This window comes from Silurus meridionalis, chromosome 15 (genome assembly GCF_014805685.1).
Source record: "Silurus meridionalis isolate SWU-2019-XX chromosome 15, ASM1480568v1, whole genome shotgun sequence".
In the NCBI taxonomy this organism is placed as follows: Eukaryota; Metazoa; Chordata; class Actinopteri; order Siluriformes; family Siluridae; genus Silurus; species Silurus meridionalis.
In genome coordinates this window covers 17530316-17551165 of record NC_060898.1, presented here as the reverse complement: position 1 = coordinate 17551165, position 20850 = coordinate 17530316, and the positions used below count along the sequence as shown (strand labels likewise).

General features: G+C 36.9%; 1 protein-coding gene across 1 annotated transcript; it reads left to right on the top strand.

Moving 5' to 3' along the window:
- Nucleotides 1-7960: 7960 nt before the first annotated feature.
- rhogb (ras homolog family member Gb) lies at nucleotides 7961-16139 on the top strand. The gene is made up of 2 exons (XM_046867861.1): nucleotides 7961-8135; nucleotides 12316-16139. The coding sequence occupies exon 2, from the start codon at nucleotides 12365-12367 to the stop codon at nucleotides 12941-12943; it is 579 nt and encodes a 192-aa protein (XP_046723817.1). The 5' UTR covers nucleotides 7961-8135; nucleotides 12316-12364; the 3' UTR covers nucleotides 12944-16139.
- Nucleotides 16140-20850: the final 4711 nt, after the last annotated feature.

The window sequence follows — 20850 nt, the reverse complement described above, 5'->3', positions numbered from 1 at the left end:
GGTCAGTGAGGAAAATTTGGTGAAGCTGGGTAGAGGTAGCAAAACAAAACAAGTCAATTAAGTCAAGAAGCTTTTATTGACATTTTCACCCATATATAGCTGATGCAGTACACAATGAAATTAAACAACGTTTCTCCTGAACCCTGGTGCTACATAAAACAACATAGAGATGCATCACAAAAAACACAGAGCTAAGCACTAGTAAGTGTCCTCGCCCAATAAAGGGCATTGTGTCCAACTAAGTACTAACAGTGCAAAAACAACACAAGACAGTGCAAGACAACACAAGACAGTGTAAGACAAATACACAAAACACAAAATACCACAAACAACAGTTATACAGTATAGGCAGTTTAGCATGTTTTTGTAAACTATGACCAGTGAATGGCTGATTGCTGATATACAGGTTAAGTAGTCTTGAGAATCTTCTCAGTCAGTGAACCAAAATTCATGACTTTAACAGATAAATCTATGAACTGCTTAGATGTCCTGGAGGAAGCAGATAATGTACAATGCCTAATCAAGCTCAGCTCCCTTAATAAATAAAATAATATAACAATAATATCTATTCTTTACATAACAAAAAGGGACATGCCTGGTACATAAACATTTTCCCAGATGATATTCAAGTGTACCATTGTCCAAACCACTGGCCCTCCTTGTGAACAGAAACATTTAATGTAGGTTAGAGAGTGTGTTTGACATTATAGTACATTATAGCACAGTAAAATCCTTTCGCATATCCCAGTAATGTTAGGAAGCTGGGGCCAGAGCGCAGTGCCAGCCATGGTACAGCACTCCTGGAGCACTGAGGGTTAAGGGCCTTGCGTAGGAGAGCAAAAGTGGAAGGTTGGTGATACTGGCTTGAACTCCCAACCTTCTGACCAGTAACTCAGAGCCTTAACCCCTGAGCTACCACCTCCTCAAATCAAGAGAGAAGTGCACTAGCTGCCTAACTAGCTAGTGATGTCTTATACTACCACTGTATGTCTGAAATTAGCCCCTGACCAACATGAAGAAATGGAGAAAACCAACCAAACCAAGATTTGGGGTTGGTGAAATATATATTCATATGAATATATGAAATGTATGATATTGTGTAAATTATATGTATTATTAGAAAAGGTCAATGATAGATTTTGAAATGGTTTCTTGTTTTCTATTCTGTTTACTTACATTTTATTCTTTAATTTAAGAAAGAAGAGAAAATAGACAAATGAAAATATACAAAAGAACGATGTCCCAAATAACCAAACTTTAAGGTAAATGGTTAATGAAATTTGATTGGGCTACAAACAGGTTTTCTTCCCATGTAGAATCGTTCACCTTAACTGTTAAATTCTGCTTTGAGACAATGTCTGTTGTGAAAAGCGCTATAGAAATAAACTTGACTATATACATACAGTATAAATGAAATATTAGTGCAGAACAGACATTTTGTGTAGACAATAAGGGGTATATAAATTTACAACATCTAATATATTCAGTGTATGTACAACTGTACAGACGTTATACACAGTGTTTATACAGTGTTCTAGCGGTGAAGTGTAGAGTTCAGTAGGGTGATGGTGGATGGAAAAATGCTGTCCCTGAACCTGCTAGTTCTGGTGCGTATGTTCCTATCTTGATGGAAGGAGGCTAAACAGTTTGTGACTGGGATGTGAGGAGTCCTTGATGATGATGTGAGCAGACATCTGCTGTGGTGAAGGTGCTCAGTGGCAGGTAGAGGGTGTCAGTGATGCATTTGAGGTAGTTTTGTTTACCCTTTAGAGGGCTTTAAGTTCACACACAATGGGGCCTCCATACCATACAGTGATGGAGTTAGTCAGGATGCTCTCGGTGATGCAGTGGTAAAAACTCATTAGAATCCGTGTGGACAGATGAGTTGTCTTTAGACTCCTCATGAAGTACAAGTGCATAAATGGAGCAGAGTGAGCTAAACAAATGAGTGAGCATATGAATGATTTTGTCTTTTTTTCTTCAATTTATATAACTTTCACATTAAAAATCCTGATCAGCCAAAAGGACTCTGTGCACCTTACTTTTTGACACTATACTTGCACTTTCAGTTTTTTGTGACTTGTTTCTATCCAGTGCATTTACTTCTATGATTCACAGGCACATGTACAATAAGGATGAATAAAGTGAGATGGAGAATAATCATATAACTTGAATTTTCCAACCACATGTGGTTCTTTTCTACACTGTTACCACAAAGTTACAGGCACACAGTTGTATAGGATGTCTTTGAATGCCGTAGCATTAGATTTTTCCTTCACTTGAAGTAAGAGACTCAAAGTTCAAGTGAAAGATCTTGAGTGGCTGTTATAGAGCTCTGACCTCTACCATTTTTAAAACCTTTGGGATGAATTGGGACAATGAGTTCAACCCAGGGGTCTCATTTATAAAACTGTGTGTAGGATCCTAACTAAAAATATACGTGTGACATACTTTCCAAAACAGCAGGCATTATGGCGCTCAGGGACAGCTGTAATACACCAGACTTATAGGATGAGATTTAATGAAATTATATTATATCCAAATAAGGTCTTAGTGAGAAAGTTGAAGATTATATACAAAATTCATATATAACATTTCCCTGTCTTGCTGAAAACAACCGGTTGATATTAACCCCAGAGTGGAGGGGACTTGTATTTGTACTGGGATGACATGATTCCAGTATGTTGCCCTCTAGTCCTGGACCCATTTCAGCACATTGGCCCAAGAGCACAGCTGTAGGAAATCTAAGTCGGCTTATTAGCTCTTCATTAACATGGGCAAGAAAATCATCATGGTCCCAGAAGGCCCTTTTTTTTGTTATTCTTCCATTGGCATAATCATCTAGCAGTGCCATCATGCAGCATTATGCATGAGGGTTAGCGCAGCATTTATATGTTTACAGAAATTAGTTAACACCTTACCAAAAATACCAGCATTAATTAGTAGTATCATTTACCCGAGATAAAATTTGTAAAGGAAAATGTAATGGACGAAACTTTTCTTTATGCCGGTTTGGTTATAAACACCATTATAGATAGTACTGAGAACCAGGAAACAGAAAGTAACAAGAAAATGCCTCATTGCTGTATTTTTAGACTTTAACATTTGATGATATTTGCACTGTATTTAAGGAACATATTTAGTTATTTACTTCTGCAGTTATCTAATGGCGTAGTATTTGATGCTATCCTGTATTCCATGCAGGACATCTCCTCCTCTTGCGCTCCCCTAGTGGACAATGTGATCATGAGTGATTAAATATGTAGAATAAAATTTGATTTAAAATTTGAGTTGGACTTTACAAGAAGGTGTTTATGAAGCAATTATCACTCATTACAAGCACAAATAAAACTGCTGGATTTAATATTCATGATAACATGGATCTAACTGATATATATCTGATATATTACGATTGTTCTTCTCATTTATACTTTCTACAATCTGACTTTAGTTCACCACCACGCCATATGTGTCGCCAAGTTTATGGCCACCCCTGGTCTGTAAAAAGTCTTTAAAAATCATGTTCAAAGGGGTTAAAGATGTTTCTTGTTCATGTTGATACCTTAAAACTTTTCAGAAAACCCTATTGGAATAAATTCCACCAAGCTATGCATTCCCTTCTCGTTTCCAATTTTGTCTTGTCTGTCTGTCTGTCTGTCTGTCTGTCTGTCTGTCTGTCAGTCTGTCTGTCTGTTAATTAAAAGGCAGCAACATTTTTGAACTAGTGTCTTAGGAAGCTTCTCAATCACCAAACTCTGTCCACTTGTGTGAACTTGTTTTGAAAGTCAGTCAACAATTTGAAATGGCACAACTTAAATTTTGCTAAATGTAATACATACACACAAATAATAATAATAATAATAATAATAATAATAATAAAGTTTTTTTCATTTACCAGTGCTTTACAGGAAAATAGTTTTGAAAAAAAAAAATTAATAACTTTTGTTGAGAAAGGTCTGTGAGGCAAATTTGGTGAAAAAAGGACAAAGTCTGGGTGAGGACTAGCCAGAAACAACAGCTAGATATGGGCAGTTTAGCATGTTTTGTAAACTATGACCAGCTGATTGGTAATATACAGCTTTAATTCCAGTTTGGGTAGCTTTTCTGTCAGGTTAATGACCAAACAATTTGGGGTATTTAAACATTCTGAATACTCTGAAAAAGCCTTGTGCCAAATATTTTGATAACTACACAACATTTGCAATAAATAAATAAACACTTGTACAAAATCAAAGATTATGTATCATGTAGTGTGCTGACCTTAATTCAGGGAATTTAAAATTTGGACACAGTTCAAAACTGATGATCATAAACATTCTTCCAAATTTGACCCTATGATTGTCCTAAAGCAGAGGCAGCACTTGACACAAATTTGGTCAGAATATTCTTTAGACTCTTCCCAGACAGTGTTAAATTTCACGACTTTTTTTTACCAGACAGCTCTATGGGCTGCAATAGAGACCCTGGAAGATTTTAGCCTTTATAAATAAAATAGTTTAAACAATCAATCAAATACGTTTATATTCTTTACCCACCACAAGGGGACCTGCCTGGTACATAATCATTTTTCCCCAGATGACATTCAAGTCTGTTTTAAAAACCACTGGCCCCTGGTGGTCTAGGGACCTCTAGCTTTCTCTTATACCACTGAACAAGAAACAGCCCTAAACGAATAAATGACTGAAGGAATTTAAGAGTTAAGGAGAGCGATGTGTATTTATCACTGATGAGCAGCCATGGCAACTGTGGCAAGGAAAACTCCCTTAGATGTTATGAGGAAGAAACCTTGAGAGGAACCAGATTTAAAAGGGGAACCCATCCTCATTTGGGTGATATCAAGAGTGTGATTATGTCTTTAAACAATACAAAACACTGGAGAGTGAGAACTAACATGAGCACCAAAATGTAAGATTATAAGTAATGTCCTTTCTACAGCCTTATACAGTCATTTGAGGTTATGGAACCAGGAGCTACTGAGCAACTCTTAAAATAGCTCAACATTTGAGATCATCATAGATCCAACACCAGCTTCTCTGAACCAGAGCCTTTACACCAATGTCCAAACTCTACATGAGGTGGAATCCAATGGCGCTGGTACATCTCTAGATGGTTCGGGATGTTTGCAGGGTCGGCATCTACTTCTTTAAAGGTCCCATGAGGTGGGACACGACTGGAGCTGGCGCAACCTCAGGATGCCTCGGGATGGGTAGAGAAAGAGAAGCAGTGGAGAGGAATTAGCATAGCTGCTGTTCATAATATTAACAAGCACAAGTTGATAATGTGCATTTGATCAGATGTACTGGAGCACAAGGTGTTGATATGTGATGTGTTATGTGTAGGCCTTGTTAAAAAGATAAGTTTTTAATTTGGACTTAAACTGGGAGAGTGTGTCTGAGCCCCGAACACTGTCAGGAAGGCTATTCCAAAGTCTAGGAGCTAAATGTAAGAATGCTCTACTGCCTTTAGTGGACTTTGCTATTCTAGGAACTACTAGAAGTCCAGCGTTTTGAGATCTCAGGGAGCGTGATGGTTTGTAGCGTGTTAGAAGACTGGATAGATACATGGGAGCCAAACCATTTAGGGTTTTGTAGGTAAGAAGCAATAGTTTGTAGTCGATTAGAAACTTAACAGGTAGCCAAAGTAGGGATAATAAGATTGGGGTTATATGGTCATATACACTCACCGGCCACTTTATTAGGTACACCTTACTAGTACCGGGTTGGACCCCCTTTTGCCTCAGAACTGACTTAATCCTTCGTGGCATAGATTCAACAAGGTACTGGAAACATTCCTCAGAGATTTTGGTCCATATTGACATGAAAGCATCACGCAGTTGCTGCAGATTTGTCGGCTGCACATCCATGATGCGAATCTCCCGTTCCATCACATCCCAAAGGTGCTCTATTGGATTGAGATCTGGTGACTGTGGGGGCCATTTAAATACAGTGAATTCATTGTCATGTTCAAGAAACCATTCAGATGATTCGCGCTTTATGACATGGCGCATTATCCTGCTGGAAGTAGCCTTTAGAAGATGGGTACACTGTGGTCATAAAGGGATGGACATGGTCAGCAACAATACTCAGGTAGGCTGTGCCGTTGACATGATGCTCAATTGGTACTAATGGGCCCAAAGTGTGCCAAGAAAATCTCTCCCACACCATTACACCACCACCACCAGCCTGAACCGTTGATACAAGGCAGGATGGATCCATGCTTTCATGTTGACGCCAAATTCTGACCCTACCATCCGAATGTCGCAGCAGAAATCGAGACTCATCAGACCAGGCAATGTTTTTCCAATCTTCTATTGTCCAATTTTGGTGAGCCTGTGCGATTGTATCCTCAGTTTCCTGTTCTTAGCTGTCAGGATTGGCACCCGGTGTGGTCTTCTGCTGCTGTACCCCATCCGCCTCAAGGTTCGACGTGTTGTGCGTTCAGAGATGCCCTTCTGCATACCTCGGTTGTAACGAGTGGTAATTTGAGTTACTGTTGCCTTTCTATCAGCTCGAACCAGTCTGGCCATACTCCTCTGACCTCTGGCATCAACAAGGCATTTGCGCCCACAGAACTGCCGCTCACTGGATATTTTCTCTTTTTCGGATCATTCTCTGTAAACCCTAGAGATGGTTGTGCGTGAAAATCCCAGTAGATCAGCAGTTTCTGAAATACTCAGACCAGCCCGTCTGGCACCAACAACCATGCCACGTTTAAAGTCACTTAAATCACCTTTCTTCCCTCTTCTGACTCTCGGTTTGAACTGCAGCAGATCGTCTTGACCATGTCTGCATGCCTAAATGCATTGAGTTGCTGCCATGTGATTGGCTGATTAGAAATTTGCATTAACAAGCAGTTGGACAGGTGTACCTAATAAAGTGGCCGGTGAGTGTAGTTTGGGATTGGGGTAGATTGGGGTTATACTGTATGGTCAATAGTGAAGTGGTTATGTGGCTGTTGCAGAATGACTGTTTGGGTGAGAGGGTCAAAAAGCTTTAGAAATACATTTACATTTATGGCATTTAGCAAACACCTTTATCCAAAGAGATTAAAGTATTTTAGGATACAGACCAAGATCCCATCAGTATCAATCAGTTCAATCATGTAGAGCTGAAATAAATTCAAGTTTTAAACCCTTTTTTTTTTTTATCAAGAGTGAATAAACAATATTTTTTCACTAATGATTTCCATTTTTCTGAAGATTATATCTAAACCAGTTGATGATATCTAAATGTTTGTGGTTCCTCTGAGTTCATAATCTGTACTCTGTGGTGCCATGTCAAAAAACCTCTTTATTCTTTCTTTCTTCTGGTAAAACTATTCTTCTGTATTTTGTTTGTAAAAACATTTTTTTTTGTTCTTACATTTGACGTTTTAAATATACAAATGTTAAAATCATGACGATACAATGAGTATGTGAACAAGTTTGAGGCATCATAGGGTACCTTCTGGTGATTTCTTAACATTTACTTTACAATGTCTGTGGTAAAAATCTATGGAAGATGTATACTATGGCAACTCTGTGGCTAAATTTATGGAAAAATAAAATTGCCATTGAAAACTTTGGATGACTTTACTTAGGCCCATGACCCAGGTGATTAATGGGATCTCATTAGTTCCACACGCTTCAAGCTTCCCATGAATTTGGATTTGCTCATAATCGCCTGTCCCTTTAAGGCCATATTTTTTTAGTTAAAAGCGCAAAACTGAAATTTATGCAAAGTCGCATGACGGGAAAGGGGGAAAAAACGCTTTCTGAGTAGGAGTGAAATCTGAGAATACCCTGCAGAAACTTTAAAAAAAATGCATGAAGACTGTGAGGCAAACTTCACACTCTGGGAATTCCCTATGCAAAACTATATATATATATATATATATATATATATATATATATATATATATATATATATATATATAATTTTCACCCACGCGGACATTTTCATGGCTTCACTTCGGCAAACTTCCTCAAACACGCCGTTAACTTCCTACATGTACGCGCGCTCGCTCACTTCCTACATCGTCGAACAAGTCGCCTTTTGAGATCCGCAGGCGGAGTGCGCGCGCGCTTTGCTCGCTTTTGCAGACGGACCCGCCGCTCGCGCTGGGCTTTAACGACCCTAAAAAGCAGAGTATGTTAGGTAAGACGCTTTCCCCCTAATGTTTTGTGTGATGTGCATGGTTTCCATGGGCTCTAGATGGAGGGTGACAGCTTGTCGGTAACGTCGGGCTTGTAAAAAAAAAAAAAAAAGTTTTCCTCCTTTACTCCGGGCGTTGACTTCATGCAATTGTGTTTGTCTAGAACGCTAGGACCAGTCGCGCGCGCACAGCAGGGGCTTCATAACCCGGTTCTTCATTGTGTTTACTTTAATCGCTTTCTATCTGATTGTTTTGAGTCCTTGCACTTACGAGTTGTGAGGTGCCACTCCCATGCTCTAATCTCTAACTGTCCGGGAAAAAAAGGGTTTCTAAACTACATTCCCATGTCACTGCAGTTGTACCAACAAGATGACACACTATACACCTTTACCATGTACCAGAGTGACATAATTAACCTTGATGATCACTGATCTTCCTAGAACCCTTCACTTTAAAAACTTAACCACATGCACCTTCCCAGATAAAACAATCCAAGTATTACTGATACTATGTTTGTTTTTCTACTAAAAGAGTTAGATTGCCAAATCATACACATTGCATAGGTTTTTATCCTAAAAGATGGACACAGCTCAAAAAGTCCTATTCTATCACATCCTATCCCATCCGAAATGCTATTGTAAATGTACAGTATATTTATATTTCCAGTTGCACAAGACCAGGAAGCTGCTCATAAAATTTATGCTCTTTGTAAAAACGTACACTCTGAGAAATAAATGTACCACTGTACTTTATTTTTGTTTGGTATGTAGTTGTGTTGGTGCATGTGGTGTAGCTCTACTTAGGTTTAATAGTAACATTGTGGACATACATCAGGGGTCTGGAGAACAGTTTAATAATGTATGTATGTATGTATGTATTCATTTATTTTTCATAAAGATACATATAAAGGTTGTAGATAAAGAAATAATACAGTATCCATCGATAAATAAAGGATCACATTTATTGGAATTATTATTGAGGTTCAGTTTTTTGTTTGCATGGACCTTCTATTGTTTTGTTTTGTTTTTTTGCTATGAGTTCAAAAGATTTTTGTATCAGACATAAAAAAAAAGTTGCAAGAAAAGAGAACGAGAAAAAATTGTCGTTTTACTTTCTTTGGGAAAAGTGGAACTGTGTGTAAAAAGAGACATCCTCATCCTATAACCTTTAAAAGGTGTGTGCCCATATCAGTGTCATAGCTTTGTAAAGGCTTTTCATCTGCACACGTTCACTTCCCTGATCCCGGGCATATCCTTTAACATATGTAAAATATGTTTTACATTAACAATTGTCTACTTTTTTCTCACCACCTGCAACATATTTAGCTGTGAATTGACTGCCACGTTCAACCGTAAAGCGAACACAGTGTAAACGAAGATTCTTTGCTCAGCAGTCTGCAACACCCTGCTGATGAGGCGAAGCGAGAGTTCCTTGTTAATCCTTCCTCTTACTGTATGCCCTGTCTCAACCTTAAAAGTTCTAAACTTACAAAAACGGGGCTGAGTAACGGAGTAGAGCTCCATGGTAAATTGTGACATTGTGAAAGTAGTATGTTGTAAGAAACTATAATAGTTGGTAGGAGATTAAGCAAGAGAACTCATACGTAATTGGTATTATTATGACTAAGGTTCATACTAGTGTCTATTTTATAGAACTTCGTAACGATTGTGCTATCTACTAAAATGATTTTCTGTAAAACATACACCAACTCCATTCACTTTGCATAGAACACATCAGCTGAATTAAGGCTATAGTTTTTGTAAATCATTTGTGCAAACTCAGCAAGTAGGTTTTGTGAAAAACCGAGAGCATATTGCATTTTTTAACCACAAACTTCCACTTTTTTATTTCTTCTCTCATACAATCTCAGCCTGATGTAGTTCTCCTTTCCTTCTTTTTTTTTGGCAAAACAGAAGTGTTAATGCATAGACTGTGTTTCACATCCGTAAATTTTACATTACTACAGCAACTTGTTTATATAATTCATTTTTTTGAATAGTTTCTGGTTGTTCGAACGTATAGGCAATTTATACACAGACATGATTGATTTCTTACCTTCTTTCTTGGATAGAAATCTTGCTAGCCTGCAGTGTTGCAGCACTTTTTATAAGCAGACTTTTTCTCTATTTTGACACCATCAACATAGTTTCCTGTCGCTAATCACAAAAGTTTGTTAGTCTAAATCGTCACAATAAACCCAAAAGTTTTAACTACTTATGCTGAAATAGAAAATTGTCAATGTTGCGATTTGCAGTCTTGCTTTTCCATGACTTACTTTGCCATTGTTACAGGCCAGTCAGAGTTCAGAGAGACTAACAGAGGGACACAGGAAAGGGATTCCACGTCAGTCTTGTTTCGCTAAGTTCGTGGCTTAATAATATCACTAGCTAACGCCTTAACACAGAGAGGGCTGGGCTCAAAATCACCCCCCATCCCTGGAGATTGGGCAGAGACTGTCTTGCATCATTATCCTGTGGTAAATTATCTGCTGGACTCTACAAAATAATAAAGATTATAATAAAAAAAAAGGATGAGATTTTGTTCTGACCTCTTAAATATTTGTCAACTTTCAAGCCATTCTAATTCCAAATGACCATGGATTCTTTAAAGCTTACATAAAGTTTTGGCAGGAAATGAGAAGTGAATAGTAAAAAAGGAAAACGAAACAAAAAAAACCCTAATACAGAAGTTGTAGACAAATAGCTTTGATGGCTAGATGAATAAGGGCAGAGGAGTTGAGCCTGCCAGATTTATCACTGATGAGTAGTCTCTGTTTAACAGTTTGTCGTGAACATATCTCATAGCTACAGCTCTTTCTCCATATACATCCAGGAAATTCTCAAATCTGATTGGTCAGAAGGTGTAGTTTTTAACAGCAGTCTGTTAGTTGACATGTTAGTGTTTCTATAGTAACAGAGTATACAGGCAGCCTCCAGTGTGAGTGCTTCGTCACAGTCTTCAATTTACGCTTTGCAGAGGAAAGTCTTTAGGACTCGAGGCTTTGTAGTCACTCTTCAGCATGACAAACTACATATTTGTTGTATTAAAATTCAAAGAGAAACAAGAGTGGCTGGTGAGGGAATGACTATTTATACTATTGGCTATAACAAAAAATAAATAAATAACTATTATAATACAAAATACAAAAAATGAATACAAAATATAATGCAACATGTTGGTCTTGAATAATAATATGAAAAAATATTTAATTATATGGTAATACCCGTATTGTTGGATTATACACTCATAAAATGTTATTTGAGACCAATATTAACCTATAATACTCTCAATAATTGAAAGCTGTTTCATGCAGCAAGACACTGATTAGTTCATCTTATACTAGTCTGTCTTAGCTTAAGTTTCTATTTGGTATTTTTGTACATTTATGACCTAAGATCACCAGCTGCCATTAGACTTTGGTCATATGTAAGCTCACAGTATATATATATATCTCACAGAGTGCAACCTCGATACTTGTGTGTGTGTGTGTGTGTGTGTGTGTGTATACTGAGGATACTCGTAGCGGTTACGTTCTATGACCCCTCGTAAGTAACAAAAAGCGAGGTTTTGACTCTCTTCTTTTAATGGGTAATTTTTCAAGAGGAATTGTACATGAACTTTACTGTAAACTCAACAAAAATTGTGAATTACTTGTCATAAATGTTTTATTTACAACTTTAAATGAATAATGCAATAATAAAATATTTTTCAAACATTTTATGTAATTTATTAGTTCCAACTTTTGTTTTCAAAGCTCTGGATAAGGGTGTCCGCTAAATGCCACAAATGTAAAAAAACAAATGTCGAGCCATTTGCGGCTTCTCCTAAACTATCGGATTTTTGTGAGTTACTATTAGTCCGGTTCCAATTGAAAGTCGCAAACTATCGAGGTCGCAAGTGTCAAGGTGGCGCGTATCGAGGTTCCACAAGTATCTGGGTTACTGATCGGAAGGTGGGGTTACTGATAAATCAGTGGGGTTTAATCCCCGCTGCCACTCTTGGGGCCCCGAGCAAGGCACTTAACCATCAAAGCTCCAGGGGTGCTGTATAATGGCTGACCCTGCTCTCCTAGATCCTAGAGATTAGGTTCATTTCCTTCTGTTCAAGCATTTAACCACTTCCTCATCTTTTCTTTTCTCGTTCATGAGGAATGATCTTACATGTTGTGTATCTTTTTCTCAGGAGATTGCTGAAGTCGACCCGGTAGATTTGAGTGCTCCAATTCTCCAGCATGCAGACCATCAAGTGTGTGGTTGTAGGAGATGGTGCGGTAGGGAAAACCTGCCTGCTCATCTCTTACACCACTGGGGCCTTCCCCAAAGAGTACATCCCAACCGTGTTTGACAACTACAGCTCTCAAGTGAGCGTGGACGGCCGGACCATCAGCCTCAACCTGTGGGACACGGCGGGACAAGAGGAATACGACCGTCTGCGCACGCTCTCCTACCCTCAGACCAATGTGTTCGTTATCTGCTTCTCTATCTCCAGCCCGCCATCCTACGAAAACATCAAGCACAAATGGCATCCAGAGGTGACGCACCACTGCCCCAACGTACCCATTCTCCTCGTGGGCACCAAGAGTGACCTGCGCAACGACCCTGAGGTGCAGAAGAAGCTGAAAGATCAGAACCAGGCGCCCATAACGCCGCAGCAGGGCCAAGCACTCGCCCGCCAAATCCACGCGATCAAGTACATGGAGTGCTCAGCGCTCAGTCAGGAGGGCATCAAGGACGTGTTCACCGAGGCCGTGCGTGCCTTTCTCAACCCACAGCCCGCCTCACCCAAAAAATTCCACTGCACTCTCCTCTGAAAATCGAACACCTGAGAAATATGCTGAGAATATAATATTATTATTTTTATTATAACAAGAAATGTATAAAAAGGAATCAGTCTTTTTGGAAACAGATTGCAGAACGAATCATGAGCCGGTTGGCTGTGAAAATAGTCATTAATACTATACAACTGAACAAACAGACAGGAAACAAGCATCGTCAGTTAGTTGGCACACACAATATTTTTGCTAATCTTAATCACAAAAGAGGATACGTGATTCTGGAGTTTATATCCATGAATGTGTTTATGCCTCATTCTAAAAAGAAATTTACACAGTTTTCCCTTTACCACAACTGTATAACAAATCAAGTCTGTTGCACATTGGTTTGTCATGACGATGAAATTTGATATGAATTGCCATTTCAGTTAACCTTAAACCACCCTTCGGCTTAACTGTAATCTAATTATACACAAATCCAGCAAATCAGATCAGATTTCACAACAAATGTGAAAGGAAGACCTGGCAAAAAAAAGAAAGAAAGACACAGTAATAAATAAAATATTGTTAAATCCACAAATACACTATAGCAGCAATTATGTCAAACTAATGTACTATTATATATTAATGTACTAAATATTTCGATCTGCAGCATATTTAAACTAAGCTATACTAATGCCTTTGACTGAGAATGATTATAATACAGTAGTGAATTTGGTTATATTGGTGATCTATCTAAGAAAAAAAAAATGTGGGTTTATATCTTAAATAATCAAAATGATTTTCACCAATTAGGCAATTATAAAGTTATTAAGGAATCCAACAAGACAAAGCATATAAATTTAATAAATTATAAACAATTATGGGTCTATTGTTTTCCTATAATAGCACATGCTGAACTATTTATTTCCTCTTGTACCACAATATATTTTATATTCATAAAAAGATGCACATATTAATTACCATACTTTATACAACTGTGTATACTTCTCAGTCCTCAAGACTATTACAAAGTGCTGACTGCTTCCAGAAATGCTAAATAAACCTAAACAAAAACAAAGAATCAATTTCTGTAGGTCCTGCCATACAAATTCTAGTGTAAGTTAATACTTATAAATACTTATAAAATAAAATGTCAACAGATCTAATATACACCATATTGAACAAAATGTAACATTTGTTTAGAATTGAGCAGCAATACACAAAACAGTGTGGTGTAACACTTCATAATTTCTAATCTATTTTATAATTTTTTTAAAGTAAAATAAACATGATATAATTATGAGGGAAATGTTGTAGCATGTCTTGGCTGATAAACTACATTTGAAGTAAAGGGAAAAATGTGTGAATTTAACTTTTGGAGATTCGTTGATTAATGTCTAATTGAATATACTATTAAATATATGCAGTTAACACTGTTGTGCAAACAAGGGCATGACTTTACAGGTTATTTGAGCACATATATAAAACAGATTTCACTGAGCTACAGGATTTCAGCTCGTAGAGAGTACATCTAAGGTCATTTGGCTTCTCTGTGCAGGTAGAGATCAGACATAAACGCAGCATGTTTCTGCACCAGCAGCTGCAGGCATTGCAGTGCAGGGAAACCTCAGTTCTGCATTGACCACACTACCCCGTTACTTCAATCTGATTGGAGGAAACATGCATCTTGGCAGTCTATTCAGGAAGCAAAGGCTCCAGTAGACATCACACTCTATTCTCATTTACTGTTTTCCAGCAGGAAAGGGTGGGGCTTTTGGTGCAAAACAGCGCAAATTAGAAAATGTGTCACTTTCAGCACTTGATGACTGAACTGAAATCAACGTGCAATATTTTTTTATGAATTGGTTATATTGAATATTTGTAAAGCCCCCAAGAACATATATTATCTAATAGTCGTATCAACCCTATTCCATACCCCTAGTCTACCTGACATTCCAGTATGAGTGGAAAATTTGGGCAATTTATAATTTACCAATGGTTATTGGCTTGATCATTTGTTTGTCTATAGTCATGAACTCTCCTGCTGGAAATAAACAGCACAAAAACCCTGTAACAAACATTTTAGGAGTCAGTCGAAGAGCTTTCAGTTCCCTGGAAAGATATAAATTCATCAGCAATCCTTGGAGCCAGAACACAAAGGAAGTTTCATCAGGTTACTGACAGTCTCTCACATCCTTCACCAAACCGTCCTTTTCATCACAGGTGAGAGACACACCTCAGTGTAGATCCACTTCTTATCCATGTACCTTAGTTACGTATACCTCACGTCAAAAGATCTGAAAAGGGCCCTGTATCTTGTGAATTTTGATTTGTTTGATTATAAGCTGAATATACATCAGGATGAGTGCTTGAGGTTCAAAAGCATGTTAGGCGCATTCTGCACGCAACATACCACTGCTCATGATTTCATATGCATTTGTTAAAACAATGTTACTGAGATTTTTCACACATGTTCCTCATATTTCAGACTATTTAATGATGATAGATTACTATGATTTTTATGTAAAATTAGGCATTATGGTCATTTTTAAGGTACCTTGATCTTGAGGTGGGGGGCTTTGGGGGTTACATTCAAAAGTAACAGGCATTGTTATCAAAAAGAGTTGAATTGAATACAGAAACATATTTATAATACCTAATAACATTTCTTAATATATGGATAATCTATCTAAAAATAAGCATGTATGATGTCTGCCATTCAAAATTGAAACATCCAATGTAGGGAAATAAATATTGAGATTGAATCATTTTTTTATGCTTAATCAAAGTAAGGTGTGTGTGTGAGTGGCACAACCTGGCCACAAATTGCGCATGAATCTTGGCCAAGTGAAATTCAAAATGCAGGATTGAGCTCAGTGTCGTTGGGTCACAAGATAAACAAGAGAAGAAAAGCCTGTCCCACCTCTTCAGTCGCAGAGGGACATTTTGTGCTGATCCACAGGAAGTAATCTTCCTCCTGGAAACAGTAGAATTGAGGAAGGGTTTATATTTACGCAACCCCCCTACATGCACACATCCTCCACCGAGCCTGTCTGTTTTCCACCACATCCCCCGGCATCAGACACCAATCTTTATAACAACAAAGAATACTAAGTTAGAGTGTCATGATTGTTTCTCAATATATTCATCTCGTGTAAACTGTTTTAGCAGTTTGTAATTTATTTTCCTAAATTACTGACTATGTATTTGTTCAGAATGTGTTATAATGCAAATAAACACAGCTTCCATGCCACATTTTGTAAAAGCAATATGTATTACAGTTGTTAGTCTTAAGTAACATTATCTTCACTTTCTTGTTGGTGTTATTTGCTACATAATTTATGGATCTATTTTTAAAAAGATATCCAAATGAATCATTGATATATTTAAGAAATAATCTAAAATAAGATTTGAATGTTGATCTGTTAAACAAATGAAAAATATAAAAAGATCCTGTCAATGAAAAAAAAAATATTTGAAACTTTGGTAAGAATTAGGAAAATTATTAGAGTTTGATTTTAGATCATCTTACTATTAAACATGAAAGATTATGAAAATAATTGTGTTTGCCTATAAGAAAGTGTTGAGTAGTTCAATAAACACTGAAGCGAAGAAACTTTTGATTCAGTGTAGGGACTTTCTAAAATCACAGCATGCTGTAGTTAGTTTCAAATTAATTTGTGACTCAAACCTGTCATGTAGAACATCATCCCAAAAGATGATAATTAGCATTATATAAAAGCAGCTCATACATTGGTTCTGCCTGCAAAGCAAATACATTTATTTTTATATACTTAAATACTTTTTTCTATGATTAAGTTTTATTTAAGAGATATTTGATCAGCACTTATGGAAGGAGTCTCCAGTGCTGGTGGTTTGTACAACTGGATATAATTTTGACACTTTTCCAGCATGATCACAAGTCTTTAGAGCAGAGCATGTTATCTATCACATGATACATTTAATATCTTAAAATTTATCAGGGGGTCAAAAAAGTAAGTATAAGAAAAAACAGTTTATAATGTACACTGTAAGGACAAAAGTTTTGAGACACCTCCAACTGTTTGCACAAATATGGAGGTACACAACTGTATGGGATGTTGCTGGAAGCGGTAGCAGTTCACTTGAACTAGGAGACCCAAACCTGTTCCCGCATGACAATGCCCCTGTGCTCCATGAAGATATGATTTACATGGTTTGTAGTGGAATGCTATAGAGCTGCTCAACCCTTCTTTACAGCTTTGGCATGCTGACAGCACTGGAAAGCTGACGGCACCCCAGGCCTCCTCACCCTATATCAGTACCTGAGTTTACTAACACCCTTGTGGCTGAATGAGTACAAATCTCCACAAAAACTCCAAAATCTAGTAGAACATCTTCCCAGAAGAATGGAGGTTCTTGTAACAGCAAATGGCAAATAAATGCAAAATTGGATGTTCAAAAAATCATATACAAATATCATATCTATTTAGTGTAATGATAACAGGAACTTCTAAAGGATGTTCCATGCCAATAGTGTGAAAATAAATGGGTAAAAGGATCAATGGGTCTTTTGGTTGAATACATGTTAGCACTTACAAAAGTTAACAAGCATACACATCCAGACAGGAAAGAAAATCAGGCCTAAGTTACAGTAATTCTAATTTTAGGTCTCAATTTTTCTTTTCGGCTCCTTAGCAAATTTGTCATCTTGTGTAAGACTACAATAGCCATCTGTAAATAAAAAAAAGAAAGAAAAACTCAGAGGGAAGTATTAAAAAACTTCACTAAATGTAAATGTTTTAAAAGTTGTTTTGTGCTTATTAGTGACTACATATAGTCTCTCACTTAGTCATGGATCACAGTTGAAAGGAAAAAAAAAACCTACACATTTTTATTAAACGTGACTTCAAACCACATTTTACCCAGAGTCACACAGTGACAGCTTTTTGCCTGAGATGAATATGCAGACTGAAAAGAGGAAGCAGCTCTGCTACAGAATATTTAAATAGAGAGGCGGCTTAAACATTTCCCTATCCGTGTTACTGGCACATAGTTGAAAAAAGCGACGCACATCAACTCTGTATGCCTTTCGTTTTCTTTCATGCTCTCTCATCATCTGTCGCTCTTTTTACTCTGAACACTTATCAGGCTTCTTCATCTAAACTAAATATACATACAGTATCTGATGTCACTTTATACACTAGATTGCTCTCTGGTACTGTAGTCCTCCACTCTCTGACCACATCATAATTTGACAGTAAAATTAGATCTCTGTACTTCCATTTGTTTTTCCAGGTGATAACAGGGCCAGGCTTTGTCTGAGCAGCATCAATCATTTGTTTACATGCGCTGTTAACCAGCTTATTTGTAATGAGGCGATTTGTTTAATAACCCATTAGCAGCTAAACAGACTTGGAATGAAGAACTATATTGCTCTGGTGCTGACACTTGGAAAACGTTCACCTGGTCCTGTAAGCCCATTCATCTCAAAGGCTGCAGTGTGCATTCTCAGATGCTTTTCTGCTCACCACGTTTGTAAAGAGTGGCTGTTCTCCCCTGACCTCTCTCATCAAAAAGCAACTTCACACAGATGTTTTTTCAACCTATTCTGCATAATCTCTAGAGAATTGCGGTGTGTGAAAATCCTTTGAGATCACCAGTTTCTGAAATACTCACACCAGACCATCTGGCACCAACAACCATGAAACCAATCACTGAGATGAACCTAGAAATAATACAACCTAAAAATATTGAAACAAAATACAGGAACTTAAAAGCCATCTAACCAGAATTCACTCTTTAGAAAATTACAGTGCAGAACCATTTTGAATATATATAACAAACATGAGTAGTCAATACGCAGCTTGTACAGCAGTAATACAGCAGTAAATAACTAAACATACAGCCATTATTTTAAAAATAGCTGACGTCAAGAGTGAGGTACACCGTAAGTGATAACAGCATTATGTCATGTAACTATGCAAAGCCACATGTCCTATTCATCATGTTCATGTTTTTGTATGCTTTACAGGACCATACAAATATGTGTATTTTTTAATAGAGCAGTTAAAATGTGGTGCTTTGAGTACATTTCTCTCATACTGACTACTGGATATTCATCATGGCAAAGAATTCTCTAAAGATTGAAACAATTAGCATTGTTGCTCTCCACAAAGATGGCCTAAGCTATAAAAAGATCGTAACACAATGAAACTGAGTTACAATACAGTTACAGTGAATTACTGGAACCATGTCTTGTGGTCTGATGAGACTAAGATAAACTTGTTTGGCTCAAGCAGTCAAGCACAGTGGTGGTGGGGCTGCATAAGTGCTGCTGGTACTGGGGAGCTGCGGTTTATTGAGGGAAACATGGTTTCCAACATGTACTGTGACATTCTGAATCCGAAAATGATGCCCTCCTTTCAGAAACTTACTGAGATACTGTGTGTGTGTGTGTGTGTGTGTGTGTGTGTGTGTGTGTGTGTGTGTGTGTGTGTGTGTGTATATATATATATATATATATATATATATATATATATATATATATATATATATATATATACTTTATATGTCTTGAAAGAGTAAACACTTTCAATTCCACATATCGAGGGAGTGAGGGAATGAAAAATGGAAGGAATGAAGACATTTGTCAAAGTATGCTAAAATAAGTATAACAGTAATGTAGAACATATCTTTAGAAAATTAAACATTAAATGTCAATTACACACACACACACACACACACACACACACACACACACACCTATTACCCAAATAGGGTCTAACAGATGATTTAATGAATATAATAAAAAGTGTACTGCATTAATTTCATTTATTCTATATTTTTTTCTTTTTATAAAATATTATTTTGTATATTATTTAACCAAGCAGGCATTTTATTTTAAATGGGTTTCAAAAAATGTAAACCGTTGATGTTTACAAATATTTTACAAATATTAATAATCTGCAAAAATAAAAAAGACAAGCTATTATGTTTTGCATTTCTTAACTGTACCAAAATGGTGTACTGTTTTATATATATATATATATATATATATATATATATATATATATATATATATATATATATATATATATTTAAAAACAAAACCGCAGAGAGAGAAAGTTGCACAAGTTCATTTAATTTCTTCAATTTACATGACAAAAACTGCAAAGCTAAAAAAAAATTAAACAACTCTTGAAATGAAAGTTTGACCAATAATTAAAATATCTTCATGGTCAGAACGTACACCTTTCATCCTTTAAAGCTTGTTTGATTGTCTCACAGGTTCTAAGCAGACCAAGGCAACTGTGCTTTTTAGTAACTATTTTAAAAGCCCATCTAAAACATGTTTGGAAAGTCTCCTCAGTTTTGTTCTGACGCTATAAGCTGAAATTTGTAAGGAAAAGGTAACGAAAGCTTATGCACTATATGGACAAAAGTATTGAGACACCTGGCTTTTCCAGCCATATGTGGTTCTTAACCAAACTGTTACCACAAAGTTGGATGCACACAATGTATAACTGTATTTAGATGTGACAAGATTAAATTTCCCCTTCACTTGAACTCGGACACCCGATACATAAAGCAAGCTCCATGAATATATGGTTTATATGGGTTGGAGTAGAAAGATCTTGAGTGGCCTGCTATAGAGCTCCGACCTCATGCGTAATGAACACCTTTGGGATGAACTGTAACACTGACTGCACCCAATGGGAATGGGTGCATGGGGATGGATGTTCAATGTATAGTGAATGAGATATAAAAAGCACATTACAAATTGCATGTGTAAAAGTCTTAACATGAAAAAGTTGTGTTAATAAATTCTAATTTGGTATTTAGGTGCACTGATGGTTGTGGTCCTTAAAATCTCTTGTTAATGACAAAAAATAGGGTCTTTAACACATTATTAAATCAGACCTAAGATTCATTTCTCATACATGAAGTTTGGGTTTACCTTACAATTCTGTTCACTGAGGATA